Source organism: Phoxinus phoxinus (genome assembly GCF_949152265.1).
Source record: "Phoxinus phoxinus genome assembly, chromosome: 15".
Lineage (NCBI taxonomy): Eukaryota > Metazoa > Chordata > Actinopteri > Cypriniformes > Leuciscidae > Phoxinus > Phoxinus phoxinus.
In genome coordinates this window covers 15,840,445-15,860,475 of record NC_136890.1, presented here as the reverse complement: position 1 = coordinate 15,860,475, position 20,031 = coordinate 15,840,445, and the positions used below count along the sequence as shown (strand labels likewise).

Sequence of the window (20,031 nt, the reverse complement as noted above, 5' to 3'; positions counted from 1 at the left end):
CCAGGGTGTGAATGCGTATGGTTTCAATATAAACAATGAATAACTCCAGCAACTGTAATGCTCAATTAAACCCGTGTGTGTGTGTGTGTGTGTGTGTGTGTGTGTGTGTGTGTGTGTGTGTATGTGTGTGTGTGTGTGTGTGTGTGTGTGTGTGTGTGTGTGTGTGTGTGTGTGTGTGTGTGTGTGTGTGTGTGTGTGTGTGTGTGTGTGTGTGTGTGTGTGTGTGTGTGTGTGTGTGTGTGTGTGTTTTCAGCTTTAAGGAGGGTGTGTGGTCCAATGAGGGTTGTGTGAGAGCTGATGGAAACCTGTCCTTCTCCATTTGCTTGTGCAACCATCTGACAAACTTCGCCATCCTTATGCAAGTGGTTCCCTTGGAGGTGAGGCACTCTCAATGTCAATGAATTTTCTCCATTCAATCTGGCTTAATCTCTCTGTTGAATGCAAAAAACACATTCTGTATGAGCAGCCCCTTTTTAAATGAAAGCATCTCCGCTGTTATTTCAAATTTTCTAATGCTATTTGGTCTTAATGCAAACAAGATAACTGAATAACAGAAATTTGAGGGCGCTAAGCCTGTGACATCTATATCTGACTACCTAAGTCTTATATAAGCTCCAGAAATATGCACATATACGTAGTACAAAACTGGCAGCGAAGCCTGAGGTTAGTGGAATTTCTCAAGATACCTTGATTGAGCATTTAGGTCATATCCCATCGGGGATCTTTGAAAACACCAAGGCACTGCGATGAATGCGATGCTGACTGTGTTTCTCGTCCGCAGCGAGCCAGCAGCATGCAGGGCTTGAGGTTTTGTTTGGCCGTGACTCTCTGTAAATCAGCAGCAGCGCTTTAATAGAAAAGACAGTTTGGACACAGTTGAGACACTTCTCCAGGGGTGACGTGCAGGATTTTGTTTCTAGTTCATTCGAAACTCATCGTTGTGTGTGAAAGTGTCTCGGGGGAGGCCGCTTGTGTGGGTCGAGGACTGTGGGTCGAGTTTGGGCGGACAAATGGATTGTCATCTGTCAGAGAAAGCTTGTAAGCATCTGCCTTTGAAATACAGAGCGACAGGCACAGCTTGATATTTTGGTAACCCTTGTCCTGTTGATTTATTTAAAGAGAACTAAAGAGCGAATTTAAGTCAGGCTAAAGATGCTGTCAGCAAGATGTACTCACTAAGTAGGGACATGTTTGTGAAGATGAGAGACGTATTGCTTCACGCGAAGGCTGATTGCCGTTTCGAGGTTCGCTCTCCGATGGTGCGTGAGCCAAACCGAGGCACCCAGGTGCATCTTGGCTCTTCTGCGTCTATCATCTGCATGTGTTTGTTGAGAAAATCTGTCCTCGCTCAGTCATGTAATCATCTCCTCTGGAGCTTTGATGATAATGCCCGCCTCTGCCGGGGCTTCAATTAGCGGCTCACCTCAGTACTTCAAGCCTAGAGGAAATCGTGCTTTCTCCACCGCTCTGCAGATCCTCGATATTCTGGGCCTGCGATAATCACAAGGCAGGAAGCGGAGTTAATGTACGATCGAACCCACGCACGGAAATAGAATTATGGGGGAAAACAACTGCCAGTAGGCCCGATGTGCAGACGCACCAATTACTGGCACTGGGTCAGAGGAACCGTAACAATGCAAGTCTAAATCCTGGGTTCGGATGTTCGTGAATACATCTATTCACTCTTTAACAGTTATAAGGGGTCGTATCATGAAAATCTGTTAGTTAAGGGTCTTTGCACTAATAAACAGTGGCAAATTTGTTTTTATAACCATTTTACACTCTCTATTTATTTAAAGTGTGATGGGCAAAATCGAGTTCTGTTTTGTAGTTTTTAAACATTTATGAACCTTTTGTTTCCAATCAGTTGCTTGAAAGTGCGTATCAAGACCAAGTCATGTGATGCCAGCAAACAATGCTCAATAATGTCAGAGTTTCGAAATTAAAGTGGTTTCAAGCAGTTAATATCCCATCTTCAGTTGTGGAAGTATAGAATGAACCATTAGTTTTGAAGAATGCAGTAAATTAGTTAAAATTTTAGTTTAGTCTTAGTTTTAGTAGTAATATTTTCTTGTAAATCAAACTGTGGTATGACGTACACATTTTTGGGGGTCGGTAATGTTTTTGAAAGAAGTCTCTTATGCTTGCCAACGCTGCTTTTATTTGATCAAAAATACAGTATACAGTAACACAATAACAGTAATATTGTGAGATATTATTACAATATAAAGTAACTGTTTTCCTGTGTCACATGGTCTTTCATAAATCAAATGCTGATTTGGTGCTTTTCTTATTAATACCAATGTTGAAAACAGCTGTGCTGATAAAATGTTTTTGTGGAAATCATGATACATTTGTTTCGGGATTCTTTGAAGAATGTACATTTCAGAAGAACAGCATTTATTTGAAATAGAAATATTTTGTTAAGCATTATAAATGTACACTGTCAATTTAAGGCATCCTTGCTGAATAAAAGTTTTAATTTTAAGAGAAATATTCCTGACCCAAAATTTTGAACAATAGTGTATTACGAGTTGTACACTTATATATGCATATTTGATAAAGCAAGACTGTTACTGTTCATCATTTCTCAACCGTTGGTCTACCTTTTCTGTAAATAGTTAGTGCTCTCTAAGAAAAACATTTTGTTCCAAGAAATAATTTGATTGATTGGATTTATGTCAGACTCATGCTGGTTTGTTCTGATGAAGTGATGTTGAAACTTTCAAGTCATTGAATATTATATAAACGTCAATCCAAGTACAGCTGGTCATTGGTAACCTTTGACTTTACAATCAGTGGATTGTTGCTGTGGTATTCAGTGTCTCTTATATGCAGTAACATCTGGGGTTTTCAACTCATTTAACCCCCTTCGGTTCTGTTTTACACTTTCATCCAGCCAAATGAATCAATCTGAATGCTGTCACATTTGTTTCCACCACAGCTCTCAAAGGCCCACCAGGTGGCGCTGTCTGCTATTAGTTACATTGGCTGCTCTATCTCTATTTTCTGCCTGGCAATTACACTGGTGACCTTTGCTGTGTTGTCGTAAGTAACCCATATTGCTTTTTGAACATGCATGATTATAATCCTCTATTTAAATATAATATTTTACCAAATGTATCTACTACTGTACATGATAAAACAGATTTTTAAAATATGATAACTTGTAATTTAATCGAATTTAACACTAAAAGCCTTTAGTGTTTCTCCACCATCACTAATTAAAATTCATAACTGTTTTCTCTGCATATAGGTCTGTTAGCACCATCCGTAATCAGCGTTACCATATTCATGCCAACTTGGCATTTGCCATTTTAGTCGCTCAGGTCCTCCTGCTCATCAGCTTCCGCTTCAGTCCCGGCACGGTGAGTCCATCTAGATACTCATCTTAAAGCAGTGCTTCTCAGCCTTTTTTGATTTAAAGATCCCCATTATATTCTGTATTTCTGCTGTAATTATAACAAAGTTGCATGTTTTCTGACAGTTATAAGATACAGATACTGTTGGTATTGATATATTAGATCAATTAACCATTATTAATTTTGTGATTACAGAAGATTCAAGAACAGTATGTTCTTGAAGTAAGGAATAATTGACGACGGGGCGTTGAATTATTAGAAAAATAATACACTCCCGAGGTGGTAATGCGGCCATGACGCAAAGCAGAGTGCATTATTTTTCAATGATTCATCGGCCAGACTCAATTATTCCTTTAGTCTGTAAGGACTTTTAAAATAGCTGAAATCATTTGACGAGGTGATATGGAACTGTAATGCTTTACATAAATACTTAAGCCGTGCGTTTGCCTGAAAATAATTGCACACCTTAGAACGTTCATCAACCAATCAGATTCAAGTATTCAACTGCCCCGTAGTACAATTAAAAACAACAGTTATTGTGAGACAGAAAAAAGTTTTTTTTATTACTATTTAGATTTAGAGTTCGATTATTTTAATAATATATTGATTTAAATATTTTAAGTCATCCTGAACCACCCTTTGAAGTTTGTTGTATGCTACAGTTCTGCACTACATTAGCAAATACAATAACTAAAACAAAATTGGGAGTTTGCAAAGAATAATAATTTACCCCACTATATATTTTTAAAGATGCTTAATGAAATGTTCAAATGACATCAACATCTTATTTACAAGATGTGATTGTGCTTAATTGTGTTTGTTGTTTATGGTTATTATCGTATCATTATCAGAAACATGTTGTCATTACATAAAGTAATCCAATAAGGCGGAAAGAGCCGATGACTGCTGCCCTAATCTCCTAACATGCCTTTGGCATTACGGACAGATTCATTTGATACTCAGTTAATTTGATTGTGCTTCCTCTCTCTGAGGACTTGGCTGAACATCCGCTTAGCTCAATGATGCTGTCGCCCACGTGTTTATTTGAACAACATTATTACATTAGCTATGATTTACAAATTAGATCAGTTTTCTGTGCAGTGCATTTTGTCTAGACACTTGTCTTGATCCTAAAGGCCACAGTGAATGATACTGTCTTCTGCCATCCCAGCTCCCATGTAAGATCATGGCCGTGTTGCTGCATTTCTTCTTCCTCTGTGCGTTCGCCTGGATGCTGGTGGAAGGCCTGCATCTCTACAGCATGGTGATCAAGGTGTTCAGCTCGGAGAGCAGCAAACACTTTTATTACTATGCCATCGGATGGGGTGAGTACAACAACTTGCAGGTGGAGACTGTAGCAGATCACAAAAACAATTTGGGACACCATATTACACTGTAATCCAGAATCACCTCTTAAAAGTGCTGGAAATGCCTCTATAACACATTTGAATTGATCCCATTCAAACACTCTTCTCAATCGTTTGATAATCGTTTGATGAATAACTACTGTCATATCTAGAAAAAATACACACTGTATCTTTTAAGAGAAATTCCATTTACCACCTGCTTTCTGTGGACGCAAAAGCATAGTTGTAATCGCACTAGGCAGGTACAGCTGAGTTTTATGAGTTAGAAGCATCTGCAATGAGCAGAATTTACATATAAACGTAGGGTGACTATATTTAAGTTTTCAGAAAAGAGGACTGGGGCGTGGTTTGGGGAGGCGTGGTTAAGGGGTGGGGGTGTGGTTGGGGGTTAAAGGCATCAAAAAATACTTGACAAATGCATTCACAACCTTGCAACTATGTTATTGTACTTTAATACATAAAGTAAACATCCTTTCCATTCAACGTTTGGCCCGCAACAATAGAATAATATATATATTTTTAAATAGTTTAGCTTTTAACACCTTTTACATGACACTATTTCTTTTCATGGCTAAAATAAAAATAAAAACTACTACACTATTTCAGTAAAAAAATTATTTAAATCCTACTGATGTTTTTATAAATGAATTTATAAAACCGCCCCGGACAGTACGTAAAAAGTGGACATGTCCGGGCAAAAGAGGACGTTTGGTCGCCCTATATAAACGAGGCATTTGAGCTGAAAAGACACTTGGCCTCATTCACTAACCGTGCATACTCAAGTATTTGTGCATGAAATCTGTGTACAAACTTTTTCATGAACAAATAATGATTCGCCACTAACATTTGATAGCATTCAACATATACAAAGAAATTTAGAAACTGGAGCCACACATAAAATCACCTACTCTGGTTAAGATTAATTAAGATAAATGATATTTCATCATATACAGTAAAAGAGTTATATTATGAGTTGCGAAGTTTCTCTTTATATAAATGCACATAAGCCGCGTCTCGGTAATGAGAGGTCACTGTGTTATCTAGCCTGTTTGAGCTGGTTTTGAGAATGGCAAACTTGGTATTTTTTGAGGAACTAGCTGCGCATGCTTAACATAAACAGTTAGTCACTGGTTTTAGCACATAAATAAACTGTATTATGGGTTATTTGTGAATAAGACGCCAGATTTTGAACTAAAAATGCCACAGAGACAGTGGTGCTGTTTAGTGAATTAATCTCTGTGTACACACATTCATATAACACACTTCATTACACAGATATGCTTGATCTAACTTACAGAAAGAAAAACATCAGATCTATTTCATTTGCCTTAAATGACCCGTTTCAGTGTAATACACAAACCCAAATGTCAAACGAGGTTGTCCCACGGCAGGCATTAGCGCTGAGAGAGATCAGCCTCCTCCCTCAGCCGTGACTGATTTGGCAGTGTTGTTAAAAAAGAGATTAAAAGAAGACATTTGTGTGTTACAGTCCGTCTGAGCTGTCAGTAGATAAAAGGACATTAAATCTTAGCCGAGTCTTCAGTGGGTCATCGCTAATGATGCCGTCACTGTTATTTATTAAGCGGTTCTCAAATGTGCAGATGTGCTAATAGACAACATGTGTTTTATCTTATTTTCTCAGTCGCTCTTTTGAGAACAGTTTATAATCTGCTTTTGTTTTTTTGTACATTAAATGACATCGCCAGAGCTACAAGGGGCCTTGAAGTAAATCAAAGTTGGCACCATGATAACTGAAGGTGTTTTTCATTATTACATGAAAAAGTGTTGAATAAATAGGCATGTTTATTTGTATCCCTGGTGATACATGTGATTGGCTCAGTGTGGATGAAGAAAACAGGCTTTGTTAGACTTAAGTCATTACTTTAGACTGAAGTCTACTCCCTTTCTTAAAAGCCTTTGGCACAGCTACACTGCTCTTTATTTATGGTGGCACGAAACAACCGGCCACAGTCCAACAGTTCTTATTTTAGTTCCTACGACATAATCTAAAAACTTCTATGCTGCGTTTTACAACAAGGTATTTTTAGCTCCAGTAACATTTCAGGTTTTTTCTCCCCCAAACATTTGTCTTTTCGCACGTCATTCATATATAATAAAAACATATGGTGAGAGAGAGGGGAATTTGGCAACACTACTAAGAAGCTATTCTCTTTATAATATATATTTATTGTGTATATATTAATGTTCTGAAGAAAAAAAAAAACTTATGCTCACCAATTTATATTTATTTGATCAAAAATACAGTAAAATTGTGAAATATAATTACAATTTAAAATGAAATATATTCCTGTGATGCAGAGCTGAATTTTCAGCATCATCACTTCAGTCTTCAGGTTCACATGATCCTTCAGAAATCATTAGAATATGCTGATTTACTTTAACATTATTTAATAAATTATAAACCATATGTATCTATTAGTGTGTACAGTATATTTGTGTTTCTCACCACTTTTAACATCCTTTTAGCTTTTTGCAGATCATTAAAAACATCATGCAGTGCGACAAATTAGTTATTAAAAGTGTGATTTAGTTTCTCACTTTTAACTAGTTGCTTATTAGAATGCATATTACTATGATATTGGCTGTTTATTAGAACTTATAAATCACATATTAATGCCTTATTCTGCATAACCACATTCTACATCCCTTAATCCTACCCAATACCTAAACTTAACTACCTTACTAACTATTAATAAGCAGTAATTAGGAGTTTATTGAGGCAAAAGCCGCAGTTAATGAGAATTGGACCCTAAAGTGTGACCGTGTGAATAATTATACATGGATTAGAAAAATGTTGTTTAAAGTACTTTTAGATTAAGTATAACATGTCAGGGCACTGGTTGAAATGATGTTACTACTGAAATTTCCCTCTAAAACTGTTCATGCTTTTACTCAGGATGCCCTCTGGTCATTTGTGTGGTGTCGATGACCGTGTCACTCAACAGCTATGGAGAGGTTGGCAAGTAAGTTACCATAATAACACTCTGGGTCATGACATGGTCAACAGATGTCCAGTTTGAAGAGAAAAGATTGCTTGTTTGATATAATTTGTCCATTTTCTTTCACCTTTCTCCATAGTTGCTGGCTGTCTCTGAATAACGGGGCGATTTGGGCTTTTGTAGCCCCTGCTCTGCTTGTTATAATGGTAAGCCGCTGTTAATGAGGTTTGTTAAATGCACTACGGTAGGTGAGCATGAAAGGAACATTTGTAATGTTGTAGTCTCTGCCATCCAGGTGAACATTGGCATTTTGGTAGCTGTGACGCGAATCATATCCAGAATCAGCGCTGAGAACTATAAGGTTCACGGAGATTCCAACTCTGTGAAGTGAGTTTATCTGCTATCGTGAATGTAATATCGGCTGTCTTGCATTTGCTTTTTTTTCATATATTATGTGTGTGTGTGTGTGTGTGTGTGTGTCTTTCTAGGCTGACGACCAAAGCAGTGGCGGTACTCTTGCCCATCCTGGGCATATCATGGATCTTCGGGGTTCTGGCAGTGAACGACCACTCCCTGCTTTTCCAGTACATGTTTGCAGTGTTTAACTCACTACAGGTCAGAAATCACTACTGTGTAACACAACAGCGCTGCACTAAAGACCACAGGTCTTACTCAAACTGATTGATTTTCACTTCGATAACAGCCTCCAAAGTCAACAGCGTGTTCGCCAAACAATGTCAGCTTTTAAAAAATATATGAGACATAACAATGTTTGAAATGACTTTGGACCTGGACTGACTTGTAAGAACTTTTGCAGATGTGAATTGGAGCGCTTTCACAATATTTAGTGTTATCTGTTGTTTTCCTTTTTTTCCTCAAAGGGGTTCTTCATATTCCTGTTTCACTGTCTGTTAAACTCTGAGGTAAGAGCGTGTTTGTGCAGCTGTGTCTGACGTCTGTGCTGTATGTCAGGGGAAAATACCTGACGTTCCCGCAGCGAACTTGTGTAAATGATGGAGTTTGTTTTATGGAGTTGAAGTTTGATCGCCATCTAGTGGTGATGATTTGATACTCCATTATGTGAATGCACATTTTTAGGCCAATTCGCACTGCACCAACAGACGCTGACCACCGCGGACAATCACCAGATTACAGTACGTCGGTTCTACGACCCGACAAGCGCCAATTTAGCAGCAAAAAACAAGCTCCAACAGATGCCAACACTGATCCGACAAAACCCTGTATCTGTTGCCGTCTGTCGGCGCAGTGTGAATTGGTCTTTCTTTAGAGACACCTTTAAACTCAATCACAATCTTTTTTTGATATATAAACCAAGTGTCAAGCATGGTGTTTGTTAACAGATTTCATGTCTTATTACTGCTCTACAGGTCAGGGCTGCTTTCAAACACAAAACCAAAGTGTGGACTTTAACCAGCAGCTCAATCCGCAACATCAACGTCAAACCTTTCAACTCAGACATTGTGAGTAGTTCCAGTTCTTTTCATTTTTACATTCGTATTGTTCATAACCAGTGATTTTAGACGTACCCTTGTGAAAAATAAGTAAGTACACTTTAACATGCTTTAACGTAAAGGGCCCTATAAACGCAAGTAACTTTGTGGGCGGATCTCGGGCGCTGTTGCTATTATACCGGCGGGATAAATGACTCTTGCGTCTGACTCAAATCTTAAATGGGTTGGTCTGAAGTAGCTACATTACTCATAGGTGTGGTTTGGGCGTAATGTGCAATAAACCAATCAGAGCGTCCTCTCACATTCCCTTTAAGAGCAGGCGCGCTTGTTCCATGGCGGATTGCTATTATAATGGTGGATTTGCCAGGCGCACACAACTTACATGATGGTAAAGGTGATATCACAATCATCAGAGTTTTGTTTCCTGGTTCTTGACGGACAACCCACTTTGTCAGATGTCCTTATATACATATGTGTCTTGCCACTATTGGTCAAACAGGTTTGATCCATCATTACTACAATTAGCCTGAATAATTTGGGCAAATGTGTAATTTATGCCTATTTTTTTACATCTTCATGGACACCACAATGATTTCCCCCGTGTGGTAATATTTTTCCTTGTAAATATGTATGGTTTGCGAAAATGGGAACTGCTGCGTCTGTGTAGATGAGAGAAGCAAAGTGCATGCGCGTTGTGCACACGCTACATTATGGCCAAGCATGCGCCCTTAAAATAGCATCTGAATAACGCGCCACTGACTTTAGACTAGGTTTTTCCTGGTCTGTGGCGGAATTGTTTTCTCATACTGCAAAATAGCACCGGGGAACGTTTGCGCCGTAACACGCCTCCTCTTTTCCCTGAACCGCCCCCGGGAGCGCAAGTTCTTTCTCTAATTTACCGACGTGCTTCTGTGGAGGGAAAATTCTGCTGTGCGTCGGGTGAAAAATAGGAATGATACATGCGTCTGTGTACAGTCATTTGCGCTGGGTGCAAGATAGGGCCCAAAGAGCCATGTAAATCTTTTCGCCATGTTTACAATTAAATGAAAATTAATTATAGTTTAAATATATTAAATGCAGTTAGTTGAACCTAACAGTGCTTTTTCGCCCACTTCAGTCCTATGTTCATGTGCATTTTTGTAATTTTATAATTACTTCTATTTGAAATATGGTAAAAGTGTTCTGCTCAATGTAACGACAAGGATTTTTGGTAAACTAAAATATACTTTTATGTCATTCCTATTGAAACTTGTGTGCCATGTATAGAAATATGTTTGTAATGTTAAAATTTTTAACATTTACAAATTGTACTTTAAATGTAATATCGAATAACACTACAGTTAAAAGTATAATCAAGTACTTTGCATGTGCTTTAGTATGTTAGCCAACACATCAAAATAAGCGCACTTCTTTAAAGCACGACAAAAGATTGTTAAAACAAGGATTTGAAATGTACTTTAAAGTAAAACGTATAATTTGACATTATTACAAAGTGCACTTTTTAAAAAAAGTGTTAAAACAACCATGAAACTGTACTCCCTTTAAGCACACTTGCTTAAAGTGTGCTGCGAAGTCTTGTTAGTTGTTTCATCTGCAATGCTGAGACACAAAGGTAAAGGATCCAAATGCAGTTTATTAAACAGGGTAATCCAAAGATGTGATCCAAATCCAGGCAAGGGTCATACACAGGCAGGCAGTCCATACAAACAAACAAACAAAATCCAGAGGGTGAGACAAGAACGGGAAAACCAGGGCACAGGCAGATATTGAAAACCAGGAACAAGGGATAAACAATTGAAAACGCTCAGAATTGCAAATGAAACAACTAACAAGACTTCACAGATAATGAATGAGTGTACATGGTTTAAATAGGCTGAGACTAACAAGGTAATGAGGCACAGGTGGATGCAGGTGGCAGTGAGTTATGGGAAATGTAGTTGTGAGGGAATCACGATAGTCTGATGTGGAGCGCCCTCTGGTGGCTCTCAAGGGCACTCCAGCTGATCACCGTTACAACACTCAAGTGGCCTGTTATTTTGTTAATATCATATTATCTGGAAATATATATTTTTTTAAATATACTTTTAAGATTTGAAGTACACTACAGGTGCACGCGTTCAGTACAATTAAGCACGGTTCTTCCTCACAAGGGTATTCGAAAAAGAAACATGTATTAATCTGCTTTTCTTTCGCAGATGAACGGCAACAAGGGAGGTGTGACTCCCACAAAGATGAACACGTGGGACAAAAGCACCAACTCAGCCAACCGCATAGATTTGTCTGCAGTATAATGGCTTCTGATGAGGACAACAGCGTAGCAATTCCTGTAGAAGATGCGCCGATATATCGCATTTTAAAAGGACTTCAATGGTGAAATGGCTACAAACACTTGCAGCTAATTGTAGAATAGTTAACTCACACAACACAAAGTTCTCTGATGTCATTTGCTCCTGCTGATGATCTCTCTATTACAAACATTGGATGAAGACACAAGGCCCGTTGTTGGGATGGAGCAGCGTATGGCTTTTTCATCATTTGCTAATAATGTGGCCTGCTGAGGACTCTGAATTCATGAAAATATACTAACTCTCTCAGACAGGAGACTCTATACACTAGATCTGTACACTTGGACCACTGTCTGGCCGTCCTTCAAAGAGAGGGATCATGTACAGGTCTGGAGTGTCTCAACTTTAGCAAGAAAGATTCTTTGCAACAGTCCTGAGCGAAGTACGTAGCAGCTTCTATTAATTCCTGTCCATCTGGCACTAAAGGTCCTGCTATTGCTTTTACAGTTTTTCAAAAATGCTTACACCTTTTTCTTTTTTAAACTATGGCTCCATTTCTCAAAACACTACACACAAGATGCAAAGCGTCACACGTATCTTGCAAAAGCAAACACTTCATTCAAAACTATATTAACTCTTCTCTTCTAGCCACATACACACCAAACTAATCACAGATGTGAAAAATGTAAAACACTACTCTCTTGTGGCTTTTGCTTGTTCAGAGTGCAGAGAAGTGCACATAGCACTCGCATGTACATATGGACAAATACACTGTATATACAGTATGTATGCACAACTTATTCATTTTACACAGATATGGAACTGAACTGAATCAATACTGAACTTTTGGCTTGTTAGGACTGATTTACAGCAGATTTTGAATTTGTTACTATTGTGAAGCTGCAGTGAAACAATCTAGCTATTGTAGCTTGTATGCATATTCTATATATATATATATATATATATATATATATATATATATATATATAAACTATAAACAGAAATGCAAGGGGGCAAACATAATTTCTTTGTGTTTTCAAGTGTTATATAAGTGTTATATTATATATAAGTGTTTTCACACATGATCATTGGGTGTAGGTACTCACTAAATTAATATGGTTTTGAATGATGTGTGTAATGTTGAGAATTGTGTTTTGCAAAATATTTGTTTTACAATTGCAAACTGAGTTTAAAGCACGTAATGTGCTTGTAGTTTTGCAGACCTGGTCTGCAGATTCGGTACATGAGTGAATGGTTTCACTGAAAGTACCACTTATAGTGTCTAAGCAATTCAAATAAAAAAAAACTGTAATTAGACCTGAAAGAGAAATACAATACTGGCGAAAATCTCTGGAGTTCTTCCTGATCAATGGGACGTTTTTCTCATTTTTATCTAGCATTGTAAATGCTTTAACCAAAAAGGGTTTGAATGGAGACTGAAATTGTTAAACAGGAGGTCGGTGAAAAGTGATAAATCACAAAATGTTGTTGGTCAACCTCAGGAGGTCAATCTAAATATTATAAGAAACATATTATTAATATTTGAATGTGAAGTTTGCAGTTTTTGCAACCCTGTTACCAAGCATTGATATTGTGTGTGTGTGTGTGTGTGTGTGTGTGTGTGTGTGTGTGTGTGTGTGTGTGTGTGTGTGTGTGTGTGTGTGTGTGTGTGTGTGTGTGTGTGTGTGTGTGTGTGTGTGTGTGTGTGTGTGTGTGTGTGTGTGTGTGTGTGTGTGTGTGTGTGTGTGTGTGTGTGTGTGTGTGTGTGTGTGTGTGTTAAATTAAGGTATCAGGCATTTGGAGCTAGTTAGTTTGAGACCAAATATTGCTTTGTAGTTATTAATGAAATACAATTTCCAATCATTTTTCTTAAAATAACTTTGGTAATATTGAATAGTTGACATTGACAGATACAGTAAACACTATAATACTGGTGTATCAGTGAAGAACATGGACTGAGCTTATTTAATTTCTTCATGTCTTCTGTGTTTAATTTTAAGGAATGTTACTTTTTTATAACAGGGAAAGATCATGCGATAACAGGGTTGCATGTAAACTATGGGATACAGATACATATAATGTTTTGGTGATTAACATGAATGATCCAATTGAGTTAATAAATACTAATTATTAATGCAAATTAATATTAAACTACATTCAGTTGTTTACTCAAATTTATTGAACATTGTTATATGATTTAAATATCATTAAAATTATTAAAAAATTGTTATACTGTCGAGAAGGTCAAAACCTCTGAGGTGGGACAGGCTAATTTCATGTTATAATAGTTTATTTAATAATTCGTAGAACAAAAAAAACATGGGAACTGTGGCTCTGATGCTTTAAAACAGTAACTGAACACCTAATAGTACCCTGTTTTTGGAAAGTGCCACATAGTTCTGTCATTTCATGATACGTATATACCAGTATGCATCAGTTCATAAAGGTGGACACTTTTGTGATGTAAATAACATGTTAAATGCCCCCAAACCAGTGTTTGACACACACATAGCCATACAGTGTCTGTAATTGTTTCATTGGTACCAAGACAAATCAGTGTATTTTTAACGTGACCATATCTTTTAAATTATTGTCATCAGTATGTTCCAACAAGACTTTGATACTGCTTGAAAGATGATCTTATTCAGTATCATAACTGTTATTTTTCTCAACGTTTTAGCTTAATCAGCTATTGTTTGTAGTTTATGAGTCTGTGTCTGAGTATTCATGATCTTGGTACATTAAGGTACTTTATTTCAGCAGTTTCTCCCAAATGAACACTTAAACACCAAGTGCACTTCTTATCTGATTGTTATTTAATATTTGAAAATAATTGTGTTTATGCAGTGTCTCCCAATTAGGGGACATTCACTATTTTTGTATCTATAACACATTTATGTAATGTTTTTCTCATATGAAAATGCTGGAACCATAGAGTGAAAGTACACCATATGACTGGACTTTTACATCTTCACATTACACATGCTTCTGAAGTATTAAATAGCACCGGTATGATCTAAGCACACACACACACACACACACACACATCAATGACCATAGCAGTGTTTAACAGAGGAAGTTCCTACAAATTCCATCAAAAAATAATGTTTATAATGTGAGAAATCTTTCTGTGAAGTTTTTATTCAATTTATTCTGTTTTCTTGGTTTATTCTGTTCATAATGCAAATGGATTTTCACTGTTTTCTTTTGAAAAATAAAGAGTATGCCAAATAAAAACTTTTATTTAAGTCTAATAACTGTAGCCGACTGTGATATGAAGTGAGTTGTACATATTTGTAAGTCCTATATTCCTACATATCTCTTTTATAAGAGTGTCTTTAGGTTCTAAATATTAATCGCTAAGTCTAGACATAATCTATAGACGTTTTCTGCATTTTCTGAGTCATTTTCTGGGGTAAATCTGCGGAATGGATAACCAAAATATTTACTAATCCTGCAGAAATCGGGGAACAGGTCAGTGTACAATGCTGACTGCTTATTCACTATGAGGACGGTGATATGTGATAGATATTCATGAGCTTATTACTTTAGTTTTCTGTTTCTTTTATATGGTACACAGAGTCCTTCATTAGGGTTAATGTTAATGTGGAGAAGGATTATCTGTGAACAGTAACATGCATTAAAACCTTATAGCCTACCCACGTTGATTGTCTTCACAGGTAAAATATGAATATTTTTAAAAAATGATTCCGTTTTGATTGTCTTTGACATCCATTACATTTTTAATGAAGGTCATTATGTTTGTAAAATGCCCTGTATATCTCTGTTTTGAATAAAATTGACTCGTATTGACATTATGCTTTTTTTTTTTTTTTTTACCATTTATGTCTTTAAAACATACTTTTTACCCCCTTCTGATTTTAAGCTATGTGATGATTCAGCAATACAAATTCAGCTATTGAACTAGAGACCATTTCCATTTTTATTAGATTTTAAGTGTTTTTGTCTCATAAGTTATATTCTTTTAGGTCTAACAAGCACTGTCCCCTCAGGAGGAAGTTTAGGGTGAAATGTTACAATTTAAAGTAACTGTTTAATGTAAATATATGTTTTAAAATGTCATTTATTTATGTGATTGTCAGCAGCATTACTTCGTTCAGTCACATGATCCTTCAGAAATCGAGAAGGTCCTCACTGCAGAACATGAAATCCACTGGGAGGAGTTGGATCCAGATCCAACTCCTCCCACTATATATACTTCGCCCCCTGCACGCCCCAGCCCCACCACCAGATGAACCAGCATATCGGTGATCACCATTGATTGCTCTCATCAAGTCTACATTTTGATTACTAATATAGTCGAGATAGATTAATAATTTAGTGTGCGTCTTTAAGTAATGATCACACTTAAATATATGTTAAAGTTTTGACAGTGTCCATACTTTTTGATAACACCAAGACATGTTTAACTAGTCCGCTAAACTGGCATCCATTAATGGTAAGTTAGGTCGTTTGTAGCGTTAACGTTAGCACGCACGTGTGGCCTATCTATTTAGCTAAACTAATTAGCTTTGGATAATACTGTTGGTATGTTCATATGTTTATAGCTAGGGTAAGCTAACATGTGGTGTTGTCTGTCAGGTAGCTATCTAGTTAGCCACGCTACCCACTAGCCAGGTTAGGCAAACACTGCACTCCAGGTATGCATTGTTAGTTGTTGCCATGGAGTGTTTTACTTTCAATGATGAATTAAAACATTTTAAAAAATAATGAACATTTAAATATTTGCTTTCTTTGCTTACCCACGGGATACGGAGGTCGAGGAAGAAAGGGGGAACTTTTTTAAATAATATGTGAAGACACCCACCCAGACTTCTGCAGCGAGTTCTGCCAGATCTGTGCTGACCTGAAAGGATGAATAGTTAATTGTGAATGTCCGGTGGTTTCCCTGTAATGTTTGTGTCATTTCTGCGTGTGCTCCCAATGTAGTTTCCTTATGTTTTGCCTTCAAAGTTTCCCTACTGTTTTCAAAATGTCTGTTTTACCTAGTGTGTTAATAAACGTGTTTTTTTCCTATTTAATTGTGCTGGTAATGAATTGTTCATGCATTTATGTAAGTGAGATGCTCTTATGTTATGTAAATTAAGTCAGATTCCCTTGTGAAGTCATTTATAAGTTTAAAATTAGTGCTGCTATAATTTAGTCACTTACAGTTGCATAATCAGTGGAAAAGCACACATTTTCTACATGAATTTAAACTTGATTTAATATTACTCAAAAGTAGACGCGCCTACTTATTAATATTATAATATTTGATTTAATATTTGAAATCAAAGTGCATGTGGACTACTGAGAGGGGTAAAAGATCAGCCAATCAAAGAATACATTTCTTTTTAAGAGATATTCATTCTTGCATGTAACAAGGAACTCCATGCTTTTCAGGGAAGATGAAATGTAAGAATTTTTAATCAATCTTTTTGTTTTGGATTATAATTAAACGCTTTTTCCAAATGAAAAAAAAATCACATTCACACAATGTACAAACTACAATGTTTGTAACTTTTTAAACTTCATTAAATAAGATTTGTTTTCAGCAAGTTTGTTTTTCTGTCAAAAGTCAAATCATCTTAATTTATATAGCGCTTTTAAGTGTTGTTTCAAAGCAGCTTTACAGAGATAAACTTATAATTTAAGGAAATGGAAATGGTTTTGGCTTTATAGCGGTTCTTTAATACAATTATTTTCCAGCTAAAGTTAGTTTTGATTGATTCGCTTCCGTCGCAACGATCATTTGTTATTAAATTAGGTTCTTAAATTAGACGACACCATTCTCTCTACACTGACTTTAAACGCGAACCTGTGAGAAACGCTAGGAACCTGTCGACCAATCAGAATGCAGTGGGAGGAAATCCAACTCCGCCCCTCGGATCTGGATCCAACTCCGCCCATCGGATCTGGATCTAACTCCGCCCCTTGGATCTGGATCCAACTCCGCCCCTTGGATCTTATGTACTGCATTGAGGTGCTACTGGAGAAATCATTCATTTGATTCTAGCTTCATGCATTTTTTTTTTGTCAACACTTGAATGTTGGTAAGTTTCATTAAAAAAGTAACATTTTGAACAACGCTGAGAAAATCGCGTTTTTGTCAAAGACAACATTTTTATTGCTTGTTTCCGCTTCTTCTTCACCTGTGTTTGATGTGGAGATTCTGTACTCTTTCAGAAGATGCGTAACAACAGCGCCCCGTACCGTATAACAGTGAATGGCGGGGAAGCGTCGTCTAAATAAATAATGACGGGAGCTGCTCAAGATAATTAATTTTAAGATGTATATATTTTTTTTAACAGTTGTGGAAACCGTGATACTTTTTTAAGGATTTTTAGGAATACAAAATTCAAAATAACAGCATTTTTTTTTTTTTAAACAATGTTTACATTCATTAAAAAAATGTTTTTAATTTTGATCAATTTAGTTAATCCTTGCTGATTAAAAGTATAAACTCAACACGGTAAACAAACGAGTGAAGAATGAAACCGACCACAGACACTTTTACATAGACTAGCTAATGTCTATGCCACAGACAGACCGTAGAATGGAAAACACACAGAGACAGGCTGGACAGAATTACATTATCCTACGTTTTATTAGATTTTTTTATTTTTATTTTTATTTGTAATGCTTGAAAGAACCGTTTTATTGCTATCTGCCAAGACAGGATTGGAGAGAATGACGTTTGTCCTGCAGGAAGTGTCATCATGGCTCATGTCAGAGTGATACCCCTCCTCACACATTTAAAAAGTCTTACACGCTCGATGGCTCATAGATTTGGCAGATTACAGCGTGACTGGGTGGAGTACAGTTGAGTTGAGATACAAAGCAGATTCATTGACTATATGTTCACTATATGACTGATGAAGTCCCAAGCGGCTTTTTCAAATGTAAGCTGCTTATCAGCTACACGTGTTTTATGTGCGGAAAGGGAGCAGAATACCAATAAGAAAACTTATCATTAGGTTTGGGGTGGATGTGTTTATATGCCAAACGTTCAATTTAATATTATGAATGATAGCCTATAATAACCCAGAAGAGTGCTCAGATAATGCTCTTATTCATTCAGGACAATGAATAGGGTGATGCAAACCATACGACATCCAAAAAAAGCAGACAATGACTAGCAGATACAACATGGAAACGGTCCTCAAGTGGATCTTTGGGAATTGTGCCTCTTTTTAATGAACAACTTGGACTACATTTACGGTTACAAATGCTATCAATCCTGCTTCCAGTCAAAGCCTATCAGGTAGAGAAAAAACTAAATTTGTAACTGTCTGACCTGTCATTTCGTAATAAGTAGCCTACAGCCCGATTAAAGAGACTTACATTTGCCATAGCCTAATACTTTTTTCATAAATCATTCATTTTCATTGGCTAGTACATGTTCCGTCTGTCACAACTATTTTACAATCGATGATTTGCTCTGAGTTTGAGCGTTGCAATAATATAATTTTACCACACGATGGCAATGTTGTCAAGTCTAAATGTGAAAGCAGAAAACCAGAAAGTGCATTTCTCAAAACAATCCATTCAAACAGCACCACACATTGGATGGATTACTTGCTAAAATCATGTAACATTTCTCAAAATCCTTAGTTCATCTCTCAAAAGTAATTATGTCAATGAGCATATCAGTGACATCAAAAAGTCCTTGTTCACAAACAAGTTAGTCAAAATAGTCATGTTGTCAACATAACTTTTCCCTGTCAGTATTTTCAGATGTAAATAGCTATGATTTTGATGACAATGATTGAAAATGCACAATACTGCACTTTATATGTAGGCCTATGGCATACATTTCAACAGTAGGCTACTTATACATTACTATGTGGGATATTGATTGCAAGAGACTGGACAGGATTCAGTTACACTTTTACTGTTGGTCTGTCAACAAATTCTCCAGCATTACAGTACGTAGGCCTATACAATGTTACAGTATAGTGAACATTGTCTGATTACATAACCGTTCTACAAACGTTTGAATGATTGAGGACACAGACGTTCTCCGAACATTCGGCTGCACCTTTCGACCCGCCTCGGGCCATAAGGTCATGATTGAGAGAACATGGTCCACAATGGCCCTTATTTCATCAGAAACATCTCTACAATCTCGTTCTCTTCTACCTCTTCCATTCTTTTGCCTCCGTACGACCGTACCTTTCCACCACGCATCCTAACTCCTCTTCTTCAATGTTGACCCTGTTTGTGTCCTTACTCTGTGTTGTGCTCTGTCTGCTTGCCAAATGCAGCTTCATGACATTTTAGATCATTTATTTTAGAATATTTTAGATAACTGGTTGATCATTGGTTGATCTTGTCCTTTACATTTCCCTTACATTTACATTAGTGAAATTCAAAATTCACCTCTGCAATTAGTCAATTAAGGACAATTTACAACAACAACAAAAGGTCTAATATAAATGTATAGAAAATATGCAGTTTATGACAACTAGTTCAACCATTCTGCATTTAATGACTTTTTTAATAAACTAATACCTAGATTTTTTTAGACGGGGCGATTCAATTAGGGTATGATCAATGAGGGTGTGTTTTCATTATTATTATTT

At 36.8% G+C, this 20,031-nt stretch overlaps 1 protein-coding gene across 3 annotated transcripts in view; it reads left to right on the top strand.

The window, feature by feature from the left end:
• adgrd1 (adhesion G protein-coupled receptor D1) overlaps positions 1-12,087 on the top strand; it is a 56,198-nt gene extending 44,111 nt beyond the window's left edge. For all 3 annotated transcript variants that reach the window (XM_079637229.1, XM_079637228.1, XM_079637230.1), the window contains 11 exons: positions 254-377; positions 2,945-3,048; positions 3,257-3,368; positions 4,534-4,687; positions 7,647-7,713; positions 7,829-7,895; positions 7,985-8,076; positions 8,178-8,304; positions 8,571-8,612; positions 9,078-9,170; positions 11,357-12,087. In XM_079637229.1, the coding sequence (XP_079493355.1) occupies positions 254-377; positions 2,945-3,048; positions 3,257-3,368; positions 4,534-4,687; positions 7,647-7,713; positions 7,829-7,895; positions 7,985-8,076; positions 8,178-8,304; positions 8,571-8,612; positions 9,078-9,170; positions 11,357-11,452 (1,078 nt within the window). In that variant the 3' untranslated portion in view covers positions 11,453-12,087. The remainder of the gene's footprint in view (positions 1-253; positions 378-2,944; positions 3,049-3,256; positions 3,369-4,533; positions 4,688-7,646; positions 7,714-7,828; positions 7,896-7,984; positions 8,077-8,177; positions 8,305-8,570; positions 8,613-9,077; positions 9,171-11,356) is intronic.
• Positions 12,088-20,031: the final 7,944 nt, after the last annotated feature.